The 24,748-nt window shown below is 42.5% G+C and overlaps 3 protein-coding genes across 3 annotated transcripts; 2 read left to right on the top strand and 1 right to left on the bottom strand.

Annotated features, from left to right (window-relative positions):
- The first annotated feature begins 2,920 nt into the window (after positions 1-2,920).
- LOC125900679 (uncharacterized) lies at positions 2,921-6,443 on the top strand. Its single transcript, XM_049595832.1, has 6 exons — positions 2,921-3,515; positions 3,651-3,718; positions 3,899-3,958; positions 4,053-4,136; positions 5,851-5,965; positions 6,055-6,443. Exons 1-6 carry the CDS (start codon positions 3,317-3,319, stop codon positions 6,441-6,443), a joined length of 915 nt encoding a protein of 304 aa, XP_049451789.1. The 5' UTR covers positions 2,921-3,316.
- A 1,539-nt stretch (positions 6,444-7,982) lies between these two features.
- ap5m1 (adaptor related protein complex 5 subunit mu 1) lies at positions 7,983-12,801 on the bottom strand. Its single transcript, XM_049595831.1, has 8 exons — positions 12,592-12,801; positions 11,783-12,443; positions 11,461-11,688; positions 11,239-11,378; positions 9,842-9,927; positions 9,609-9,721; positions 9,150-9,246; positions 7,983-9,050 (listed from the first exon to the last, which is right to left on the bottom strand). The coding sequence occupies exons 1-8, from the start codon at positions 12,657-12,659 to the stop codon at positions 8,968-8,970; spliced, it is 1,476 nt and encodes a 491-aa protein (XP_049451788.1). The 5' UTR covers positions 12,660-12,801; the 3' UTR covers positions 7,983-8,967.
- Positions 12,802-12,859: 58 nt separating this feature from the next.
- Positions 12,860-24,373, top strand: exoc5 (exocyst complex component 5). Its single transcript, XM_049595830.1, has 18 exons — positions 12,860-13,061; positions 13,451-13,545; positions 15,048-15,195; positions 15,326-15,520; positions 16,919-16,983; positions 17,214-17,242; positions 17,354-17,463; positions 17,625-17,669; positions 17,766-17,906; positions 17,989-18,071; positions 18,161-18,370; positions 18,490-18,637; positions 18,732-18,840; positions 21,326-21,446; positions 21,587-21,673; positions 21,789-21,897; positions 22,110-22,325; positions 23,058-24,373. The coding sequence occupies exons 1-18, from the start codon at positions 13,035-13,037 to the stop codon at positions 23,244-23,246; spliced, it is 2,127 nt and encodes a 708-aa protein (XP_049451787.1). The 5' UTR covers positions 12,860-13,034; the 3' UTR covers positions 23,247-24,373.
- Positions 24,374-24,748: the final 375 nt, after the last annotated feature.

Below are 24,748 nucleotides of genomic sequence, written 5' to 3'. Positions count from 1 at the left end.
AGAGGCATGCAGGAAAAACTAAGTCAAGATAACACGGCACGACTAAGTGATAAAACAAATGGTCATATTGTGTGTGATGTTTTCCTTTAATTGATGACAACATGAATGTCGCTAACTCCTGAATTTTCTAACTATAAATCGGAACCTTCTGTAGATTTTTCAGTAATTTCTGTATTGCTTGCAATCCTTCTGAAACACCCCAAATAAGTTACAATTATAAGTTTGTATTATTATTATTATTATTATTATTATTATTATTATTTACTTTTATTAATATAACTATTATAATACTTATTATTAATGTTGTTTGTTGTTATTTGTGTTGTCATGGTGGACTTGGACTCCTGGCCTCGTCCTGGCTACAGCCCTGCTTGCATTTTATTACAAATAAATTTGCTCTCCCACTTCAATATAAAAATGACCATATGGTCTAATAATCTAATTATGTTAAAGTAGATTTAAAGTGAAACTGAAACTGTGGATCAGCCCTATCAGAGTGTATGAGAGGCAGACAATTGTTCAACCATATCCTTGTGCTGTATCATGACCAGATATTTTTAGCAGAATTACGCGGTGCAGTTCATACAATATTAGTAATCTGTTAAGTGCATTGCATTGATTTAACAGCGATGACTTGCAGAATCCTCCTCGCTATAATATATTATGCAATGCTTTTCTGTGCTGCACTTAGCTGTCACTTACTGACGTACACATACACACACATGCACTGCACACGGAAGAAGATTGATAACGATTGTTTCTAGTATAATTTATCCTCTTTCACATACACACACAAGCTGTGGTAATAATGCATACCTATGACTGGAATAGAAGAAGCCCACGGGACATGTTTTGCCTGTGGAGCACGACACGGTGATAGGCACTTGTCAAAATGACTTTCTAGTGTCACATAACATGGTGGCAAAATTACAATTTAGTTCAAATAGTGCCATTGAGATGATGAGGGCGCCAGGAGAATAATTTTGCAGTCTTTCTACATCACACACACATGCACACACACTCCCATGAGTCTACACCACGGTGCCGTAATGGTTGCTGGAGCACAGTCAGTGAGTTGAGACCTCTAATGAAGCATTTGCTGAGGTGACACTTTCAGCTAAACAACAGCAGCCGCATTAAACATATTAAAATAAATGAGCTTGAAGCAGCAGAGGAATGTGTTATGTTCAAATCTTAATTCCATGATCTGCTGGATGCTGATAAGAGAGGCCTTACGTAGGCTGCTGGATGTTAATACAGCTTTAGTCACAAAAACAGATATTTATTCACATTCTTAGATGTGAGCTGGGCAGAAAATACTGGAAACAACAATGTGAAAATGTGAAAAATTACAAATAATTAGAGAACACTGCTACAAGGTCATATTACAGGTTGAATGCCAATCAGCATCATTGGCTAAAAAAGGGCCGGCAATCAGCACTTTGAAGGCAACATGAGACAAGTAATAGTGCTCCAAAGAGGCCAAAACACTGAGTCCAAACTGTGCATGCATCACTAAAAAAAAAAGATAAATAATTTAAATGACAACAAGACTAAAAGCCTTCACCCATGCTTTGGCTTAAATGCTACTGTCAGCATGCTAACAATCTCATAATAGTAGGATTTTGATGCTTAACAGGTGCAGTGTTTCCCATCTAAGTTTTTTGTGTCAGCATGATAAAATGTCAAATATTGGGAAATCACCAATTACTTGTTTTTTTCTGACCAACAGTTAAAAACCAGAAGTTATTCATTGTTACCTAGTGGTAGAGAAGGTACTCAGATACTACAGTATAGATATAGACCAACTTTGTTACAGGTAAAGAACTGCATTCAAAATTTTACTGTTCTACTTGTTTTTTAACTTTAAGTAAAAGTGCAAGCTGCAAAATAAAGTATAATCTACTCAAAAGTAGGCCTCTTATGCTATCATAATAATATAGGCTATGCCCTAGTAGCCTATTGGATTATATTTACTGATGCATGACTGTGTTCATCACTTTGTATAACCTACTGCTGTGTAGCTTAACGTTTGATGGTACATCATACTTTATAAGATGATTTGTTTTGTATCAATAATCTAAACATGCAAAGCAACTAGTAAAAAGAACATACAATAAATGTTGTGGAGTGAAAAGTAGGCCACAATATTTCTCTGAGATGTAGTGGATTTGAAGTATAAAGTAGGAGAAAATGGACGTACTCAAGCAAAGTACAAGCATCTCAAAAGGTTGTACATAAGTACAAAACTTGAGTAAATACGATACGGTGCCATACGATACGATACGATACGATGCGATACGATATGCTACGCTACACTATATTGGACTCACGACCTGCACAAGTATACATGTAGGCTACATAGTTACACTTACCACTGGTGTTAGAATGCTAGTATTTGCTAATAGCACCTAGGCCTATTTAAGTCAAAGTTGAGGCTGGTGGGAATGTCAACAGTTTTGCAGTTATTTGGTCATAAACCAAATTTTTTGACATAGAAATTTTGACATGATGGCAGTACTAGATGAAAGGTCAGGGCATAAAAGCTTGTACAAATTATTTTCTGGGCACCATGGATATCTGTACTACATTTCACTTTAATAACCAGCAGTGATGTGATGAGCAGTACCTAAGGGGCTGATAAAAGCCCATTTAATATGACCCACCTTTGTAAATTTGTTTCCCCCCTGTGGTTTCCTGAGCACTCACACAGTCACATTTTTCAGTCGGTTAACAACTTCCCAAAGAACCTGTCTCTCTCCTCGCCCCTCTGGGCTTTCCAATATGGACGGGGTGCAGTGAAATAACAAGTTCTTTCAAGCATTAACTTATGAGTTACAAAGTAACCTGTAGGGACAGTTGCCATAGAAACCTAGCTCGTTATAATGAGAAAGTCAAGTATGAAGGCAGAGATGAAGTGCACACCTACTCTTTAAACCGCCACCAAAAGTGTTGATAGCGCTTGTACTTTGGCACCAGACAGAGAAGCTTCGGGACAAACATTAAGGTCGCCAGCAGGGGAGATATGAGGACCACCAGGTTTGTTTGGAAGCATCTGGAAGTAATGGGGCAAAGTGGAGAGTCAGTTTTAAACATTAGCTTATTCAGTAATTGACAAAGTTTTTATTAGGAGAGGCCACAAATCCACTGGGAAATCAACACCTAGATGGGAAAAGTCTGCAGAACAAAAGGACCTACAATGATAGAACCTGATGAGAAGACATTATAAAGGTGAGATTAGTAACTAAGAGTTTACTAAGAAAGATTGAGCTGAGCAGAATTTCAGCTTGTCAGCTTTGGGACAGGGAATGAGACAATGGGCTCCACAGGCTCCAGACCCAGACTGCGTAAAGTAGCTCCATGTAATAGCCTGCAAGAAGAGGGGGCACAGCCCAAACCACAATGGACCCTCCCTGCTCTGCCGGTCACTACGGAGCAACCGTCAGGATCTGTAGGGCGGAAGAAGACCATCTTACCACCACTGAGACAGGAAATAACTCTTTCCTCTCTCTCAGGTTGGTAACTCTTTTGTCTCTAATTTTTCATTCACAATCAGGCTTTATTTTGCAGACAAATCTGTGATGTGATACTAATTCTGATACTAGATAAAAGTATGTGCATGCTGACGCTGTAAGACCCATACTTTGCAGGAAACCTCCCACCAAAGCAAAGTAACAATCCAAGCATCATTCACTCCCATCCACCCCGAAGACCCCAGGTTAGCACAGCAAAATCAGCTGCCTGATATAGTTGAATAGGCTATTCTTGTTGCCTGATACACATGAGAAGTTCCTCATCTGTTCAATCCTGTGCTGGGACTCTGGCAGACATAATTTTGCATTATTGGTCCTGACTGGTTGTGATTTTACCCAGACATGCCATCATTATCTCTCCTCAGGCACTGCAACCACTGGCCCTTCAAATTGGCCACACAAGCACTGCCAATCACATTGCCATGGTAATATAAAAAAAGAAAGAAAGATTGCTGCTGACTGTCCCAGCATCACTGCCCCCATGCCATCTCAAAACAAGGATTCTGATGTTTGTTGTAGGGCAGGGACTGCAGAGATGGGGGTGTCCACCTGTTTTCTACAATCGACCGGACAGGACACTCTGGCACCGGCAGGATGATTCAGGTAAGGCATCTTGACAAAGTACGGAAGAGCTGAAGTGCATCTGTAACATCAATAATTCAGATCGTGCATTTTTATATTGAGGCAAAATTAAAGTGTGCAGCAGTGCTTAACAGAGATGGAGGGGGGAGAAAGAGGGAGAACAGAGAGAGACAGCTGTGAGTGCGGGCCTTTCCAGTCCCAGTGGGTCTGATTAAAGTGTCTATGGAGTGGAAAGTAGGGTGGTCTATAGCCATAACTGGCCCTCAATGGGATCTATTTTCAGGGTGCAGGGAACAGAAAAGCCCCATACAATTAGATACATAGTCGTAGAGACAAAGAAAAGTAGAGTCTGACAGTCACATGATTCGTTCTATAGAGTGGGTTACTTTCAATCCATGTCTGTCTGCAACAACGTCAACATAATTTTGTTCTGCATTCAAAATCTTACTAAAGAAGTTGTGTGCAGGATTTACTATGATCTGTTGGCAGAAACTACAATATTCATAACTATGTTTTCATTGGTGTATAAACACCTGAAACTAAGAACTGTTGTGTTTCCGTTAGCTTAGACTGAGCCCTTCATATCTACATAGGGAGCAGGTCCTCTTTCACAGACTCCGCCATGTTGCACCGCCATGTTTCTATAGTAACACAGAACTGACAAACCAAACACTGGCTCTACAGAGGACTATTCTCATTCTTATGTTCTCTTCAAGTTGGGTGTGCGGAGGGGTTTTCAGTTGGTTGCAATCTGCAACCTCACTGTTGGATGACACTAAATCCTACACACTGTTCCTTTACATAAAATTACACACAGACTGTTTTGGCTGCATGCAATGGCCCAACACCTTATTGAGAACTTTATGTTGGTTATTCCTTTAATTTGTCTGTGAATGTTATCAGCTAAAAGTACTTTAAGCCTCAAAATTAAATGTACTGGCCCCAGCAGGATGACCATAACTCCCATTCACAGAGCAAGAGGGGTCACTGAATGGTTTAATGAGTCTGAAAATTATGTGAATCATACGCTATAGCCTTTGCAGTCACCAGATCTCAACCCAATTCAACACATACTGTAGGGAGTTTTTCTGCCGACATGTTGAACCTAGATCAGACCAAAAATTTGTTAAGAGACATACAACAGCAAGTTGAGTCGCAGGTGACACATCAGCTGGCTGGAGTTGAACTGAGACGGGCCAATTCACACTGTTGCAACTTTACTTTGCAATGGTCTAAATGTACTTTAAGCATACTACTGATGCTAATTTGAACCTTTTTATATACAGTTTGGTATTTCAACTCTGTGGTTCCCAACCAAAGGGTCACGAGATAAATCTGGAGGGGTTGTGGGATGATTACTGTGCTAGCAAAAAAGAAGAAAAAATCTAGTGCTTTGAGGAACAACTTACAACTGATAGACATCTGAAACTTGATGAGAGGACTGGACACTGTGTTTTTGTAAGAGGACACAAGCAAAAGAGGTTGAGTACTGGTTTAATCTGTGACAATGTATTTTACAAGATTGTCAATTTTTTTAAAAATGGAAAATCTGAAAAATAACCAGTAACTATAGCTGTCAAATAAATACAGAGAAGTAAAAAGTACGATTTGACTCTGAAATGTAGTTAAGTAGAAGTACAAGATGGAAACACACAAGTGAAGTACAAGCAACTCAAAGTTTTATCTAAGTAAATGTACTCACTGTAGCTGCTTTCCACCACTGGTTTCCTTACAGGGAGGATTCCTGGAGGCCCAGACAGCTCTCACTCAACAGGCTCATCGCCATCGGCGAGCTCACCTCCGACAAGCCAGAGAGCAGAGACGACATAAAGTTGTCTACACAGTTAATGGTAAGTCTGTAAAACACTACTTTAGGAAGTATAATTGAATGTGGTGATTGGTTCCAACATCACTTTGTCATTTCATTTGGCCCCTTTAGGTGGAGGAACAAACACAGAAGGCATGCAGAGGCTGAAACTCGTGAGACGGCCCACAGAAAGAGACATCTTCTGGGATGAGACCACAGGAGAAAGTTTGGACCCCAGCTGCCTTCTGAACTCAATATCTCTGCCTCGCCTCTGTGAAGAGAGACAGCCAAACAAACAGCTCCTGTGGGGCAGAGAAGACAGGAACCGGAGAGATCAAGCTCAAGGTCCCAGAGACAGAGAGGAAACAGCTCAACAAAGTGGACACAGGGGACTGAGTTTGGGAGTTGAAGACAGAGGTAAAGCACAGAGGGAAAGTTGTGAGTGGCCTGATGCTGCCAGAAGCTGTCAGACAGCGAGGATAAGAGGTGTAGGAGGGATGTGGGACTATAAACTGGACTGAGGACAATTAGTCAGCCAACTTGCAGTATAAACAAAACTCTTGATGTTCCAGGGAAACTTCCTACATGGCTGAGTTTATGACGCCCTCTATGGGTGAAAGTGATGTTTAACAGTGAGAAAACTTGCAGTCGAGGCAGTGGAGCTCATTTAGCCTTCCTCAAATATTGATAGCAAACATCCAAAAATACATTGTGTACTTAGTTCAAAGAGTTGGGATTCAAATCAGCTGGCTTTGAAGCTTCTGCTCTATTACTGGGCATTTTTATAGAAATTAGCACAAAAGAATCCCTCGGAATAAAGATCTACCATTATTTGAAAAGATCCGTGGCTCTTGAAGAATAATTAGACTGAAAACAGGAAACTGCTAATTGCACCATCATTCTTCAAGTGGTCTCCCTGAGGCCGCCTCTTGGCGGGTTTAGTGAGGCTGAGAGCAACTGGGATCCTAACAAACACCTGGGGGCCACGGTGGCCCGACAAAAGCCTGGTCCTCAGGCACAGAGTGTTAGATGAACACTGGAGGGATCACATTGCACAGCAGGGGGCTGGACGGAAACTAAACAAGCTAAGATAATCTGGCGGTGGTTGAGTAGCATTATTTTAACAGAAGAAATGAGCATTAAGCTGTATTAAAGAAATGAGAACAGTCTAACATGAACTTTATTGTACTCTACCACTGGGTGTCATTATTGGGCTGAGGGACACAGTGAAGTAAACTCCCACAGTTGAGTAGATAGCAGTGTCTGTAATATTGTGGTACATGTTATGGTATAAAAGATAATTTCGAGAATTTAAGGCTATGCAACCGTGTGATATATTAACATGACGATCCATGCTTTCACAAATTTATTTGAGCCTGTTTCATTTCGATGATTATCATACAAAAATGTTAATCCCTTTTCTGTATTCATGTATACAAGACTAAACAATGATTATATAAATAAATAATGATTCTGGAAAACACTGAATTAAAGACCCCAAAGGTTTGAGCTGAAGGCACCGGAGCAGAGCAGCACATTAAAACGAGTCCATCTACTTAGCAAGCCATTCAATCAACAAAGCAAAGTCTGCCAGTGAGAGGCCACTGACTGCAGACTTGAGGAGCCAGACTGACCACATATTGGGATACTGAGGAGGATTTAGAGTGGCCCAACTCTTCAAAAAAAAAAAAAAAAACTTCTCCTTTTCCAGTTCGCTAGCCACACACACTGGGCCTTAAAGCCAAATCATCGTGGAGTTGGAGAGCCGCGAGGTCTCGGTGTCTGCCACTCCGTACTGCTACATAAAAAGAAGGTGAAGGATGCCGTGTGAGCAATTGGTTCCAATTGACAGAGGATTGGTCATGGTCAGCCTTCTGAGTGGAAATCCACGTGAGAATGTAGCATTTGGACCAGCAAGGGGCACAAGAGGCCAACAGCAGACAATGAGGGCACTCAGAGGAGTCTGGCTGCTGTGGAATAGTGGGGCACAATCTCCTCTGATTTAACCCTTCAGTGGCTGGTTATTCATTTAACTTAATACACTGAGGTGGAGCTTTCATAGTAGAAAGGTAGTATGAAACTTCATAGTATAGTATAGTTAAAATAATAGTAAACTGTGAGAAACATCTGGAACTAAATGCCCCTCTTTAAATATTTTTTTATAATTAGGTATTAATTGTAAAGTGGTGTCTGCACTTGTGTTACAATAATCAAGATCAAAATAATATAATTAAAGTTCTACATTAATTAAGCGCCCACACAACCTCAAGAAGCGACTCAACCATTTCCATCCTTGTGACTTTTCACCAATTAGGCAGGTCCTGCTCGCTGAATGGGACCGGCTGCTTTAAAGTCTCAGAGGGCCAGAGGGTCAGCGCTCAATCACAGTCTGGCTGGAGAGGTTGAGTGTTTGAACTAGCCACTAGTTGACAGGGCGGGGATGGGGTCAAAAGGGGTGGGGAAGTGATTGGTGGAGGGGGCAAAGGACTCCTGCCAGCTCTAAAAGAGGAGCCTTTTGTAGCCAAGACACTGGCCAGAGCAGCCTGGCCTTTCACAGCCCAGCCGCCCCTCTCCTCCAGGCCCACAACAGCTGATGACAAGGCCCCAGCTGCTAATTATCCGGCTGATGGAGAGTCACTGAAGTGGGACTGTCAGAGCGAGGGGTGGCCCTTGTGTCTGCAATGGGATAAATTTGAGGGAGGGTGAAGGTTGGGGGATAAAAGAAGTTGGCCTACAGTGGCAGGTTTTCTTTTAAAAGTAACCATCCATCAACGAAATCAACACTTCTGCCAGTCAAAGTCTGCACATTGTGAACTGTACCGAAGGAACATAAAATGATTCAGTGTGTTAGTCTTTCAGTCTTTCTTTTGGCCTGCTATTTACATTTTCTATCATTTGTGAGCTCTGCAATAACAACAGGTGGCAACAAATTCATTTTGTGGGGTCACATATCCAGTCTGGATCACTGTATTTGTTCAGCAGTCTTCAGTCCTATCACAGTATGGTGAACCAAGCACTTTTCCACTGCTGTCCTTTGTATCCATGCTACAGCATCATCTGCCCAGAGGATACCGGAGCAGTTCCAGTTGAATTCCATATGAAGTACTCTTTGGATTGAAGTTCGCGGGCTGAAAATAAGACAGACAGACAGACAGACAGACCATTTTTTGGTTTTAAGAAAATGTGCATACAGCAAAACATGTGATACAAAACTACTGAGAGCTTACATGTGATAATCCGGGGTTTGGCAGAGGAATAAACCTGCACTGAGTGCAGGTCCACACAGCACCCAGAGAGCGTCATGTCAGGCACTTTGAAATACAACTGTGAAGATAAGGGCAGGAGTGTTAGGACAGATTATTAGGGCCACATTGAGAAAAAATAACTAAGATTTCAAGAATTAAGTCATAATATTATTACAATTAAGTCAAACTATTTCAAGAAAAAAAGCTGTAATGCTACATGATTAAACTCTTACATTTATTCAGAAACAACTCAATATTTATGCCAGAAAGTCAGGTGACATGTTATAGAGTGTCGTAGGGTGGTAATGATTTTAAAATCTAATGATTATATATTAATAAATCCCTTATCCATTTGACCTTATCCCATTAGCTGTCGAATGATTCAAATCTTTCAATCAGACTACTTGGCTCTTCTGATTATCACCACGCAGATTAACTTACTTTGATATAGGCTGTAAGTCCTGTGCAGAGGGGGTCAGAAGGTCCCCGTGTCGGCCCAGAAAAGCTGATCTTGCCCTCCATTGTGACCTCACGACATTTAGGGAACTTTTGTCCTAAATATCAGTTAAAAGGAAAAGTCATCATGAGTTCATTTTTAAGTACACAGCATTATTAATATGATTTTTTTTTTTTTTTTTTTAAAAAACATTGATGTTCAGGAGCACAGTGCCTACCGAGGCCCCAGACCAGCAGGTTCTTCTCCTTTGAAACATCCAGTTGTCCAGAGCTCACCTTCAAATCCACAACACCCATGTGATCCCTGCACAAGACGCAGAGCCCACATGCAGATGTTAGCACAAACACACTGATTGTAAGTGGTTGGGCTGAACCACTTTAATCAACACAGAGGCAACTTATAAAAACTGATTTGACTCAGGAGTACAGTTTATCTAGATTGGATCATTCTTAAGATGAGACTGTTTTTTTCCTCTCTGCTCTACAATATAACCCACTGGGACAATGTACTGTAAGTGTGTTTCATGTAAGAACAGGACAGTAGAAGGAGCTACTGATAAAACCGATGTTTTTGGAACAACATTTCTGGGACATCTCTGCAGCTGAGTTTGAGACTTGTAGGTTAGGTTATTTGGTTTATTATTTGGCTGTTGGAGGACTCATTTATTCAGCTAAGACAAGTTATTTAGTGCACTGTAATGAGACCAGTGATGGTGTTTTGCAAAGAAATGATGTTACAAAGGCCCATGTGAGACACCATAAAACAGTTATGAAAGAAAATGTTTTCAGCAGCAGATAATAGCAATAATATGTCCTTAGTGTAATACGGGGTGTTTCTAATATTAATATTTAGTAATTCAGCAGTTTTTGAAAACTAATGATCTCATTGATGTTCTTATTTGATTGCGAGTGGTACTTCATTTTACACCAGTTTGCCTTCATAGCTGGAAAATGATTGCATCCGTAGTTAATAAAAACAACTATCCAACTTCTATATCTATAAATCATTATGCTTCAACTCTTTGAACAGAAAATCCCACACACTGCTCTTGCTCAGCTTTAAAATGTATTCGTAACGCTAACGTTTCAGTCCTCCTGGACCTTCGTCAAGAGTGTTCAACACCATTATTTACAACACTGAGCTTAAATAGATACTGCTCCACCCAGCAATGTGTGAGATTTTTCTGGTGAAAGACTCAAGTGATATTTTCCAACACATCTGCATTTGAGACAGTTGGATGTCTTGGATACCTTTCTTCAAACTAATTAATGCTCAGAGTCTAAGACAGAAAGGCGCCTTATGGAACTTCACATATTTAGTTTGTCAAGAGACTTCAGGTTCTGATTGGATATCAAGAATAACCCTCAAAGATGGCAGACTGTGGGGCATTTAACCTCTTTGCTCTTCACCCAATTGCCCTGCGACTGTAACCACAACTTTTTCTTTACAAGAATATGTTAAAATTTTCCTTTACGTATATTTAGTGCTTAGGAATTTAGCACATATTAATATGCATCAACTAATGGGGATCCTAATGAAATCATTACATACAGGAAACAAACGCTGGCAGCAGGTGCTCAGATCTAAAAGAGCACATCTTCCTGTGCTTTGTACCTGTTAAAGAATGGCAGGTGTGCTTCACAGTACTCAAAGCTGTTCTTCACACTCTCATGAAGTTTGAGAGTTACTGACACATGAAGCTGGTTCTCTTCTTCCCTCAGCTGATATGAACCGAGGATAGGGGGAACGGGGACCTGATGAGAAAAAGGCAGGAATCACTTGAGAGATTAGGACTAATATGTGGGATTAGAAGTATTTTGTGTGAATGTTTTATACCTGAGATGTATAGCTGCATAGTCTGAAAGGCTCCAGAGGAGGAGAGAAGGGGAACTTATATGGCCCAGAGAAAGCTGAGCCATCGCAGTTATCCACACTGCTGGCACTCAGGATACTAGGATCCAGTGAAGTGACACAAGGATGGACTAGGATGTCCTGAAGTGGAGAACCGTTTGGTGGCAGTGTGAGGGTCACCATCACATTTGGGAGCACCCCTTCTACTTCACACTGTTGAGAGAAGGAAGGAAAAGAATGAAAACATGCAAAAAAAAAATAAAAAATGTTATAACATTACTTGCTTTCCTTTACATCGTGTTCTTACTTTGCATGTCACAGTGCCATAAACGTCCCACAGGTCCTGTCTGCTGCGATTACCATACTGCATGGAGCGCACTGTTTCTGTCAGTGCCACATTCACCACAGCTCGACCACGGTGGAGCCCCGTCTTCCAGGCTGGCTGCTTCTGGTTCCCAGCAGGAGTGGGCACTGTTGGTGTAGCAGGTGCCCCCAGTTGTGGCACATCTAGGGGTGTGCCAAGTGGACAAACCTGCAAGAGTACAGAGGGTAGCATCGCCAGGCGAGAGGCCAGCCCCTCGCTATCAGGCTTAGCCCCAGAGCCGAGGAGAAAAGTCTGCAGACCTGCCAAGAGTGCGAGGCCCTGTGAGACAGACAGCAGGCTGGCAAGGGGTGGCCGTGGCTCAGCAGGGGCATCCACTAAAGGCAGGCAAGCTAGGGTAAGAGGCCCTTGTGCGATGACCAACAGTGGCCAAAGTATTCCCTTTCTAGGACCATCCACATGCAGCTCCAGGGCTGGTGACCGCTGACGATAAAGGCAATCATCTCTGAGAGCTACATATGGCTTGTCTGGGTCTGACAGCCCTAACTCAGTGAGCAGGAGCTGCAGCACAGTGTTGTCTTCTGGGACTTCTGTATAGGAGGAACCTGCTAGGATCTTTGCACGGTGCTCCACAGTAGCAAACCTCCTGTGGGGGGAGGCACAAGACATTAAAACACTTCTGTAGGCTACAAGCAGTGTGGCAGCTGAGATTTTACGACATTAGAGTGCTGCTACGGTGCTGCTAATGTTAACAGGAAGTGAAATATGACAGCCATTGTAACTCATATACATACCTTGCAAAGCGTATTGACACATTTTCTCCCTTCTCATGAGAAATAATCCACAAAGCACGCACACTCATCTGTCCGGCTGCACTTAACTCCTCCAATTACAAACTATTCTTTAACTTCAGTACTAATACTCGCATCTCATCGTGTGTTTATTAAACAAATTCATACACTGAGGAGAATTTAAATGTAACGCAGCAGCTTACTTCCTGTTGTTGTGTCATGTGACAGTTACCACCAATCACAAGACATCCGCGCATGCGCACTAACGAGCCGTTATTCCCACCCTTCTCCACCCATACAGGAAGCTGGATTGCTAACCAGCTATCTGTCAACAAAGGGTAAAACTGTACGAAATCGGGAAATCCATGTGGAAGTCGGCGCTGTTGCCGACTCCGAGCTCCTTCCTCTAAACTGCGTTTCCCTCCGCCGCCAGCTGACTCCTGAACATGGCGACAACTGCTCAGCTGTTCGAGGTAAAAATGACTGCTGCACCGGAGAGCTGTGTTAGCTGTCAAGCTAGCTAGGTTGCTAACTATCATTAACGGTAGCTTAACGGTCCTCATTCATCCTCCGTGTGCATAGAGGACACATAATGACCCACACAGCCGTCGGTAGATAGAAAAATAAGAACTAGTATGGTTTATTGGAATTATTCGGGGGTGACGTTAATGTTACTGACTGTTAATGACTGTCAAATTAAGACAAATGCTGTTAAACGTCATAGCAGGGTGTAGCGCTGTTTGTGTTGTAGGTTAGCGTCAAGTCTATTCTTCCTCTCGCATTTCGAGTAATAGCTGGTGTTGTGCGGATGTTTATGTGTGAGGTTATTAACAGTACACTCATCACTTCCTCTCCTCTGCAGGAGCCCTTTGATGCAGATGAGTACATCGAAAGGTTGGCATGGAGGACACCTGGAGGAGGCTCCAAAGGAGGAGCTGAGGCATTTGACCCCAAAAGGTAACGTTATTCACATTTTATCATACACATCTTCCTGCCCCTGAGCATGAGTCTGTAACTCACTTGAATATCATACTCCAGATTTTAACCTTGACTCAGTCCTACATAAATATTGGCTGTCTCATATTACTTTAAAAACAAAGCATCAATGTTGTCCTATCAAGAATATTTTTCCACAATGTAGATTTACTACAGGGTGATCATATGCTGCTCTTGAATCCATTGAATTGTATATTCTTGCATGCATATTAAACTTAATTACTTATATGATAGTGACAAGCACATTTCTCAGAAATGCTTGCTTTTGTTTATTGCAAATAATATAGCTTTATAAATAAGCAATGCAGCTTTTTCACTCGTGTCTGCAGACAGTGTAACATAGCTGAACATCTCTAAAATAATGCTTTCTCTTGGTATGGCTTATTACTTTCCTCCTGACCTATTCCATGATATAATTTATGTCTCATCCTTTCAAATTTTTACTGAAGTTGATTGGATGTTGACATAAAGATATTCTTCCTCTATCAGGTCAAGTCATGCTAATAAACCAGAAAATACCCACATCGCTGCACATTTTCCTTTTCCTGCAGTCATTGTCTGAACTTCTAAAAGCCCAACTTTTAAAAGGGTTAAGTGCAAAAAAATAGTTTCAGCTTTACTTAAACATAATTGAATGTGTTATAAGTTTCAAGTTTTTTTTTAATATAAGTTAAGATTCTTTATTTGCAGATGTCAGTATCAACTTGCTAAATAGTGAAACAGAGTTAGCCCTCCTGCGTTTGCCAAAGCTCATCTTAGTCTCTTCTATGCTAATTTAGTGTTTTTGATGGTTGAGTTGGAGAAAAAAACAGGAAATATCTACGTTTGAGATATTTTTCATGGCATTTTCACTGCTTGTTGTTGTGTTTACACTTGGGGACCGAGTTATTTCTCATAAGCAAAAATGCCATAACAGTTTAACTATACTGTGGATCCATCCTGCCTTATCTACTTCCTCCACAAAACTGTTGCCACCACCTCCTCGGAAGCTCTTAGCGACGAGTCAGAGACAACATATCTGTGGAGGCCACCATACTGTGAGTCACCAACCAGGGAATGAGTGTCTATTGGGAAGGGATGGGAGATGTCTTTAAGCTGTAGCCAGTGCTGAGGGAATTAGTCAAGAGATTATACACTCATCATTTTGGGATGTTTCCTACTCTGTGAAATGTGGTGCTGACTTAGAACATTTGCTCTGCAGTCCTGATGGCACTTAAAATGCAGCTGACGAAGTTGCTAGTTTTCAGAGCTTCTTAAGTCTGGGGACCCAGGAATTAAGCCTCCGGCACTATTCTATAACTAACTATGACTATAACTGTGAGGTCAGTGGGACAGATTTAACCTTGTGGTACTCAATTACTCCCCCAGAGTAAGAGCGTTTTTTTGTGTGTTTTACCTGTAGTGTATGTTGATTAGACCACCGTGAAGTTCTGGATCTACAGTCTTTCTGTGTTCTGTGATAGGCTGTTGGAAGAATTTGAGAACCATATAGAAGAGCTGAAGCAGTTGGATGAGAAGATCCAGCGACGAGTTGAGAAGCTTGAGCATCAGTGTCACCGCGAGGCCAAGGAATTTGCCCACAAAGTGCAAGACTTGCAGAGAAGCAACCAGGTGTGTTGTATGGCCAAGTAGTCAGTAACACCCACCTGAATGTCTTAGAACTTTAAGTACTGTTTCAGTTATCTAATCACAGAACAACTTTATCTTTTCTTCACGTTCTTTTTGTTCTTTGTCATTTTAGGTGGCCTTTCAGCATTTCCAGGAGCTCGATGAGCATATCAGCTATGTGGCGACCAAGGTTTGTCACCTTGGCGACCAGCTTGAGGGGGTGAACACACCTCGGCAGAGAGCTGTGGAAGCCCAGCGTCTGATGACCTACTTCAACGAGTTCTTGGATGGAGACCTACGCAGTGACGTCTTCAATAACCCAGACAAGGTGAGAATTCTACATATGCTCCTTCCATTCACTTCAGTGGAGGGGTGTGTGTGTGTGTGACCAGCGACGAGGACCCCCACTGTGACGCTGCTGGAGGTGAGAATGAACAGGATTATGAGGTAAACCATCCATATTAATTTGTCAAGTTTATCCCTTTAGTTGGATCCCTCGGCTAATTTGGATTAATAAACTGTCATTTGCTGTCTGACAATAGCTGGCTGATTGACTAGCATGGATGTCAACATGCTCATGTCAACCCTAATTGCATTTACAGAAGGTTGTCTGGGAGCGAGAATTTGGTTGGTCCTCAGCTTTGTGTCGCATTACAGCAGCAAAGAGCTTGTGGCATTATAGTACATGTAAGGGCGGTGATAACATGCATGCAGGAAGATGAGATGCACACTTTAACTCAGTTCCTGCCTACACAGGGACCATGTCAATGTTAGACAAGTGACCCCGGAAAGTTTGATTTTGCAGTTTTCTAAGTGACAGTAGAGAGATTGGGATGCTTTAGATTAATTCCTGTTAGCAGGAACATCATTAGTGGATGCAGAGCAGTGAGTCTGGAGGTCAATCCCAGAGACGAGAGCTGGAGATGGAGCTAGTTTTCTGGAGAGGCATGCAGAAATATCTGGCCAGATTCCTTTTCCTGAGCATACCTCCAGACGAGGGGGAAAGAGGAAAGCTGCAAGTGAATAGCTGAAGGGGGATGGCTTTGCTAATCCTTCTGAAAGGGAGGGCTGGGCCGCCAGCGTGGAGACAAGTGCTGCTAAACCCTGACTGCAGGGAGACGGCTACATTACTTACATGGGATTTAGCTAATCTTAGCTGGGGGACAGATACTTAGAAAACCTTCGCCGAGCAGAAAGGCTGGATCCTCCTCACGGGAGCAGAGTAATGATGTTAGCTGAGGCAGGCATCTGCGGGAACAGAGGAGTTGCGGACGGCGGGCCTTTCGTAGGTCTGGGGCTTTTTCAGCCAGTGTGTATGTCAGGAGGGGCGGGGGAGGGGGGGGTTCTCGACAGGGCCCCCTTTTTTAAGACAGATATCCCTGGCCGGACAGATTATTGAAGGCGATTTAGACTCCTGTGGGATTACAGCCCATTCAGAAAAGGCATGCCAATATAGAGTTGGATGTGCTGCTAAGTCAGGACTGCTGCTGTTGCTGCTGCCGATGCCCAGGTGAGCGCAGCCTGTCTGTTATCAGCTCCCTGTTCAACACGGGGAGGTGGAGGAGGGCAGCTCTAAAATGATGATCCCCCAAGTGGAGACACCGCCGGCGGCCTGCCAGCTTTCTGTCTGGATGTCCACCTCTCGTGGTCCTGTCGTGCTCTCTCTCTCTTTTTGCCTCACCTGACTCTCTCTTTCTCACCCTCGCTCATTCTCTCTCTCCCTCAGATTAAGGAGGCTGCTGATATAATTCAGAAGCTGCATCTCATTGCCCAGGAGCTGCCGTTCGACAGGTGAGTCAGGCATCCTGGAGGCAGCTTTAGACAAGTGCACTGTCAAACAAGGGGAAGGTGGTGTATTAGTGATGTAGATTATTCCTCATAGAGTAAGCCCCATGTTGCACCGATCAAGTATTATGGCATATTAATTCAGTATCGTAATATGTTTCTAGTAATTTAACAAACATAGTGTGATATGATTTGTAATGGACTCCTTGACGAGTAACTATCTTCTCCTCTGACAGATTTGCAGATGTGAAGGCAAAAATTGCAAGTAAGTTTGTAAAAATACTCATGATGTCCCCATTACAAATACAACAGAGGTTAGCTACAAATAATGACATCATTTTATGTGTCTTTGTGTTTGTTTTGTGCTTCTACCCAGGTAAGTACCATGACTTGGAGCGGCAGTTAATCCAGGAGTTCACAGCTGCCCAGCGCAGGGGTGAGATTGGACGTATGCGGGAGGTGGCAGCAGTTCTGTTACATTTCAAGGTGACCTGGAAGAATCATATTTGATGTCTACATTTGATTTTTAGTTCATATATAATCTAAACGTCAGTCTTTAGTCTTTTACATCTCTTAACACTGCTTTGTATCTGCACTTCAGAAATGTAATCTTGCAGAAAAGTAACTTCTGGGTCTTTCTGTTCAAGGGCTATGCACACTGTGTGGACGTCTATATCAAGCAGTGTCAGGAAGTGAGTGTAAAAAGTTTCTCTTATACATAATATTCCACTTTTTGTTGGCCATTAATATCCAAATATTCCTGGTTAACCCTTTGTTTGTCTCTTTAGGGGGCCTACGTGAGGAATGATGTGTTTGAGGACACTGCAGTCCTCTGCCAGAGGGTCAACAAGCAGGTTGGCGAGGTTTTCAGCAGCCCAGAGACTGTTATGGCCAAACTCATCCAGAACATCTTTGAAAACAAATTACAGGTATTTTCATAACTTATTATTTGTACAGGTTTTTTTAGACGTGTTACTTGTCATGTTACATTTGACATCTTTGTGTCTGCAGGCCCACGTTAGGGAAAAACTGGATGAGACTCGACACTCTGATGTAGAACAGTACCTCAAGAACCTCTATGACCTTTACACCAGGTATTTAACTTGTTCATATGTTTTTGATGCACTTTCTGTTTACACAGAAACTTTCTGTTAACACACTTTATATTTTCCATGTTTTCCAGGACCACAACATTGGCCACCAAGCTGACAGAGTTCAACCTGGGCTCAGACAAGCACACTTTCCTGTCCAAGCTGATAAAGAGCATCTTCTCCTCATACCTGGAAAGCTACATTGACATGGAGAGGGAATACCTTCGCACTCGAGGTGCCATGATTCTGCAGCGCTACTACGACTCCAAGAATCACCAGAAACGCCCAATTGGCACCGGCAGGTCAGAGTTTGAGCCCACTTTTTTCCCACAACAGGAGGTGTTAGGATTAATTATTTGAATATGTTACAGGATAAGGATAATGTTGTTACAATTTAATTATCATCTGTGTCTTTTTACAGTATCCAAGAACTGAAAGAGCGGATCAGGCAGCGCACTAACCTCCCACTTGGCCCTATGATTGACACCCATGGGGAGACCTTTCTGTCCCCAGAGCTTGTTGTCAACCTGCTGCAGGAGACGCGTCATGCCTTTGAGAGATGCCACAGGGTGAGACTACTAAAAAGACGTTTTTTTACGCTGAGAAAATCTTGGGAGCTTAAAGAGTTAAATGTGTTCCCTTTCTTTCTGTTTGGGGTGACAGCTTTCAGATCCTTCAGACCTGCCTAAGAATGCCTTCTCAATCTTCCTGCTGCTGGTTGAGCATCTCTGCGTGGAGCACATCGACTATGCCCTAGAAATCGGCCTCTCAGGTACATCTAATACAGTTCATTAGAACCTTAATCTGTACACACTGTCTGTGTTGATGCTTATTTTAGCTGTGTCCCAAATCAGGGACTAGGTTCTTTGAGGGCCGCCAGCCACAAATGTGTGTCCTTCGCTGGACCCATATAGGCTCAGTCTACTTCTCCTTTCTAGATAAGACAGTCCAGCAGTCTGTTGATACCAAAATCCAAGTTAGCACAAGTTAACATGTTTAACATAAACACATGATGGGAAAATGGGAAGCAAAGTACTGGATCAGTGGTAAATATATAGAACTTTTATATCTCTGTAAAATCCTGTGGTTATAGTTAATCAGCAGAGACTGGAGCAGATGCTTCATTATGTAGAAACTGCAGTGCCTTTCTCATTTGTGTACGAATCAGTGATTCATGACTACCTGAAGGCAAATATCTAATGTGTCCTCAAAACCCATGCAAAATAAAGCTCAGTTCTTGACCGCTTATGGAGGAGCCTCCTCTGCCTGTTGTGACTTATTTGGTCTTTAATAGGGATGCACCAAAATGAAAATCTGTGGCCGAAGCCGAATAATATTAAACGCTTGGCTGAATACCGAGTACTGAATACCGAATATCGTTGTTTAGTTTTTCATTAGTTTTTGCAGATGAACCCCCTCCAGATTAGTGTTGTCACGGTACCAAAATTGGGACCCACTGTGTGATACCAATGAAAATATCATGGTTCCAAGTAGTATCACAATACCACAGCGAAAATGAGGAAGATGTGCCTTTTGTCATTTATAAAAAGATAAATCACTTTTCTATAATACATCAATGATATTTCAATGGAATAAATTACTTATGGACTTATTCATATTTCAAAAACAGCATCAATGAGTGATGAACATAGGGGGGATCAAAATAAAATAAATAAATAAAATAATCAACCAGCCATCCTCCTCCCCTGACAGTCCCTTCATAAGTAAAGAACAGTCCCTAAAGTGCGGTGAGGTTCGTGGGCCGTTACCTGCCACAAAGAGTAATGTGAACGGCTCGTTTCTCCTCTGACACGTCACATACCTGTGTTCGGCTGGCTCGGCTGTTCAGGTACTTCTGGGCACTCCACACGCCAAGAAGAGGATATTATTGGAACCGACAGGTCCGTCACCGGTAAGCCGATGGCTGCCGTATTTGACAGGAATACTGTGTCTGTGACCCTCGTTCAACCCACAACCGATGGGATTCGCCTTTTGTTTCTGCTGGTGGTTGAAATCTGTAGGCTGCTCGCACAGCGTGCTGAATGATTTAAGCCTATTTTGCTCGCTCAAAACTATTTTTAGTCGCAAATGCGAGTGCCGTGATGGGCGGATCGCCACACTGCCGACATTTTATTCCGCCCGTCATGGCATGCCGTTTGATTGCGTTATCAAAACACGCCGCTATTATTCGGCCTTGCTTTTAACTTATTCCACCGAATACCGAATGTGTGTTTTTTTGCAATATCCGGCCGAATATATTTGGTTACCGAATATTCGGTGCATCCCTAGTCTTTAAAGAGCTGTATGCGACATTCAGAGCACATCTATGATTCAGAGTCTGGGGCGAGATAGTGTGCACATGGTTCTCAACATCACTGTGGCTGAGCTGGCAGCTAACAGTGCTAACTCAGTAAACAGCACTAACAATGGCAACAGTGCTGACTTAGCTAGCAGTGTTAACCAGGGGAAGGCTGAAGAGGATGGGCGCTATGCTTGTGTGACGATAACAACACACATGGGGTAGAATGACTTCACTCTGTGGTTTGCTGCCATATTAATAATCTGAATGTTGCATGTGGCTCCTTTTTAAAATGTGAATTTTAAGATGCATCATGGGGCTTTAAACGTGTGATGTCACTGCAGTTGTTTTGCTTCTAACACCAAAAGGAAAACAAATCACATGAGGGCCATTCAACCATGGATACTTAACAAAATGATACACTGTTGGTGAAGTTACATGCACATACTAGTGTTCATAGCCTTTTACTTTGTCAGGGACCAGATGATGCTTGTTGCTATGGATACCATTCAGTGACACAACCAACAAATTGTGTTGTAGTTAACAAAAAAAGAGAAATATCTAAGTTACCTTGATGCACAGCAGGTTGTGCCTCTGTGGCATTTCTTTTCACTCCATATGAGGCTGAATACAGGAGGTAGCTTATCGTTTTCAGGCAGCTACAGTGGAACTAAACATGTTTATTCATCTCCCAGTGTGCAATTCATAATGTATATTCTCCATCAAAGAAATGCAACACTGATGTCCGCATAGTTTGATTGCTTTCTCTTCACTGTCTGATGCTGAAGCAGAACATTGCTGTGAATGTGGGGTTTTTTTATGTTGTATTTCTGTGGTTTCAACCCGTAGCGAGCAGGCAACAGTGGTTTTCCGTCTTATGTGAATCATATTGATTTATCCTTTCGCCAACCTTTTGGTTTATTATCTGGACTTCTTTCTCTCTTTCTTTGATCTACAGCAATTCCCTCATCTGATGCCAAGAATGCCAACCTGTACTTCCTGGATGTGGTTCAACAAGCGAACTCTATCTTCCACTTGTTTGACAAGCAGTTTAATGACCAGCTCATGCCTCTAATAAGGTCAGTCATGGGTCAGAGGTTCAAATTATTTATAAATTCCACAGTATTTGGTTATTCTATTGCCACTGCCTCTCATTAACACATACTTCTTAGAAGAAGGGAGACTTGTAATTTTACCATTTTAAAATCGTTGTCTGCAGCTCATCTCCAAAGCTGGCAGAGTGCCTGCACAAGAAGAAAGAGGTGATTGAACAGATGGAAGTGAAACTGGACACAGGAATCGACAGGTCAGTGTGTTTATAAACCGCTCTGACGTGATGTGTTTCACATGTGCAAACAAAAAAACCTTCATATAGAACAAAGAATAGACGTTTTCAAATGTGTTTTTTCTGCTCCACACAGAACAATTAACTGCATGGTGGGGCAAATGAAGCACATCTTGGCAACAGAGCAGAAGAAGACTGATTTCAGGCCTGAGGACGAGAACAACGTCATGATCCAGTACACTACAGTAAGAGATACCTCAGAAGACCTCAGCTTCCACCACTGAACCCACATGCAAAACTAAACAAATCAGCAAATACAACTTGCAAATCACTCACATCTCCCTGTCTCGTCGTTGTTCTTCGAATAAACTGAGCGCTTTTGAATTGCCTTTGGTTTTTGTCAGTTGTTTTGTCAGCATGTCTCCCATGTGTCCCTGTGTGTCTCCCCGCCCGGCAGGCCTGCTCCAAGGTGTGCGCCTACGTCAGTCGGCAGGTGGAGCACGTGCGGAAGTCCATGGATGGGAAGAATGTGGACACAGTGCTGACGGAGTTGGGCGTTCGTTTCCACCGGCTCATCCACGAGCACCTACAGCAGTACAGCTACAGCTCAATGGGAGGCATGCTGGCCATCTGCGACGTGGCTGAATACCGACGATGCGCCAAGGATTTCAGGGTGAGCAAGGGGGCATAGGTCCAGGATGCACTGGTCACAGGGCAAAACACGACTCCATCGATAAAGACCCTCGTTGTGTTTGTTATTACATGAAGCAGTTAGGTTAATTCAGGTCAACGCCTTAATTGTTTGGTAATTCGACACATTCAGTGCACACAAAAAGGGCTGTAACTAAGAGTTATTTTCTTTATCTCCATCAATTCCCAGAGCTTAAAGGGTCAGTTTTCAATAGCTTATTTTGTGACAACTGTTTACTGTGACAGCTGTTGAAATGTAATTATTTTGTATTTATTTATTTATCCTTTATTTAGCCATTGAAATACAAGATCTCTTTTTCCAGAGAATCATACAGAAAAGCTGCAAGTTCTCATGTAGGAGACACTGGAACCTTTTAATGTTTGACATTTTTATTTGATAAATTATTTAAAATGATTAATGACTTAAAAAATGTTCTCGTAGATAAATTATCTGTCAATTCTGTATGATTAATTTTCCAATCATATCGGCACTACATACAAGTAAATGCAGGAATGGAGGAGATGGGGCATGTTTTTCAAGCACTGTTTGAGATTTGGGAGATTAGATATGACAGGTTGCATTTAAAATTACTGGTTTATGTCATGTTTTGCACTTTCACCTACAATGAAACCTGTGATTTATAATTTAGAGCATTTGTCATGACAGTGTATAGTTTACATGGTGTAATAGTTTGTGTGCTTGTCTGTTCTCCAGGTCCCTCTGGTGCTGCAGCTCTTCGACACACTCCACGCCCTCTGTAACCTCCTGGTCGTCGCCCCTGACAACCTGAAGCAGGTCTGTTCAGGTGAGCAGCTCACCAACCTGGACCGAAACCTCCTGCACGCCTTTGTCCAGCTCAGAGTGGACTACCGTTCGGCCAGACTGGGCCGACACTTCAGTTAATGACTGATCCAACACCTCGCTGCCCTCCGTCCAGTAACCCATGCTTCGATGAGACGATGCACCTTGGAGATACCCACCCCTGCTTCAGAGAACGCATCGGCCTGGCCCCAGCACACAGACTGAACTGGGATTGCTTTGTAAATCCCAGAGACTGAGGCCACTGCTCCTTGAATGTGGGAAATGTGCATTTTATTTTTTTCATTGTTTATTTCTCTAAGCTGAAGAAATTTAAATGTCTATTGACTTAAGATTTGTTTTTAAATACTAATCAGCAACACCAATCCACATGGCTAAGATCTCTGACATATTATAAGTAAATGGACAGCGTTGATTTCTGTGCTTACGTAAAAAGAAATGTTTTTTTGATTGTGCCAAATATATTAATTCTGTGGCTGCAGTTGCTCACAGGAATAGACCCTAAAGCTGCTGTTAGGGGAGACTGTAACGTCGTGCATCAGGCCTGCAGTAGCACTATGTATTGGGAACAGCTACTATTTGTAATGAAGTGTAGGAGGCCTGGCAGAGACAGCCCCACCATGCATGAGATATAGAGCTCTGTCTGGATAAGAGGGACACATGACCACCTCTCTAACCTCTGACCTCTGATCACAAAGTAGAGGTCAAGAGGCCATCACAGAGAAGTGTGATCTGAACTGTTAACAGGTCTGAGAACCTCTCTGGAGATCTGGGTGGTCCCTTCATAGGCTACAATGACCGGTGTGATGGGTCAGTGAGTATGTGTCACTGTAATTGCACAGATCAACACTTACTCATCCAGTGGTGCACACAGTCCAAAGACATTGTTGGCTGGATCTGCAGTGTTTCTGGGTCAGGGGACATTGAAATGTTGACCTCTGCTGATTAAGGAAACAAACTAGAGGGGACTTCATCACACATGGCTTATTTGGTCTCAGTCTCTGTCTTCTGCACTAAAATAAAGACGGCAGATCATGTCCCTGATGCCTGAAACTATCCCCTACGCAAAGCTGCTCCCACTGTACTGCTGTTTACCTTAATTAGTGACTCATTAAAAAAAATGTTGCATTTTATTATTGTCCCTCTTCTCAACATCCTTAATAAACGGGGGAGCTGCGAATAGAAAGTTTGGCCCGTTCTCTCCTCGAATGTCACTTTCAAAGTGAGATGAAACAGTCTTCCTTTCTATAGAAGTCATCAAGTATTCATGGGAATTCTTGCCACCAGAGTAAAGTTCTTTCTTAGACTTCAGGAAGTGAGCGGAGCCAGAGGGGATTAGATATCTACGAGTTGATGAATTGTGTGCAGTAGTCATGGACTGGGGGAGAGCCGGGGAGATAGAGACGCCTGAGAGCTCAGTTCCAGCTCCGGCTGGTTAGTGTTGTGTAGAAGGTACACACAGTGCTGTGCAAGTTCAAACAACATAATTAATTAGGCTAATATTAATATTATCAATGCCACATAAATTCAATTCTCTCAGCCCTAATCACAACTGGATAGCTTGTAAAAATTATTTTGTTAGGCCC

Source organism: Epinephelus fuscoguttatus, linkage group LG14 (genome assembly GCF_011397635.1).
Source record: "Epinephelus fuscoguttatus linkage group LG14, E.fuscoguttatus.final_Chr_v1".
Lineage (NCBI taxonomy): Eukaryota > Metazoa > Chordata > Actinopteri > Perciformes > Serranidae > Epinephelus > Epinephelus fuscoguttatus.
Note: the sequence above shows the minus strand (reverse complement) of the source record. Positions and strands in the feature narration are given on the sequence as shown.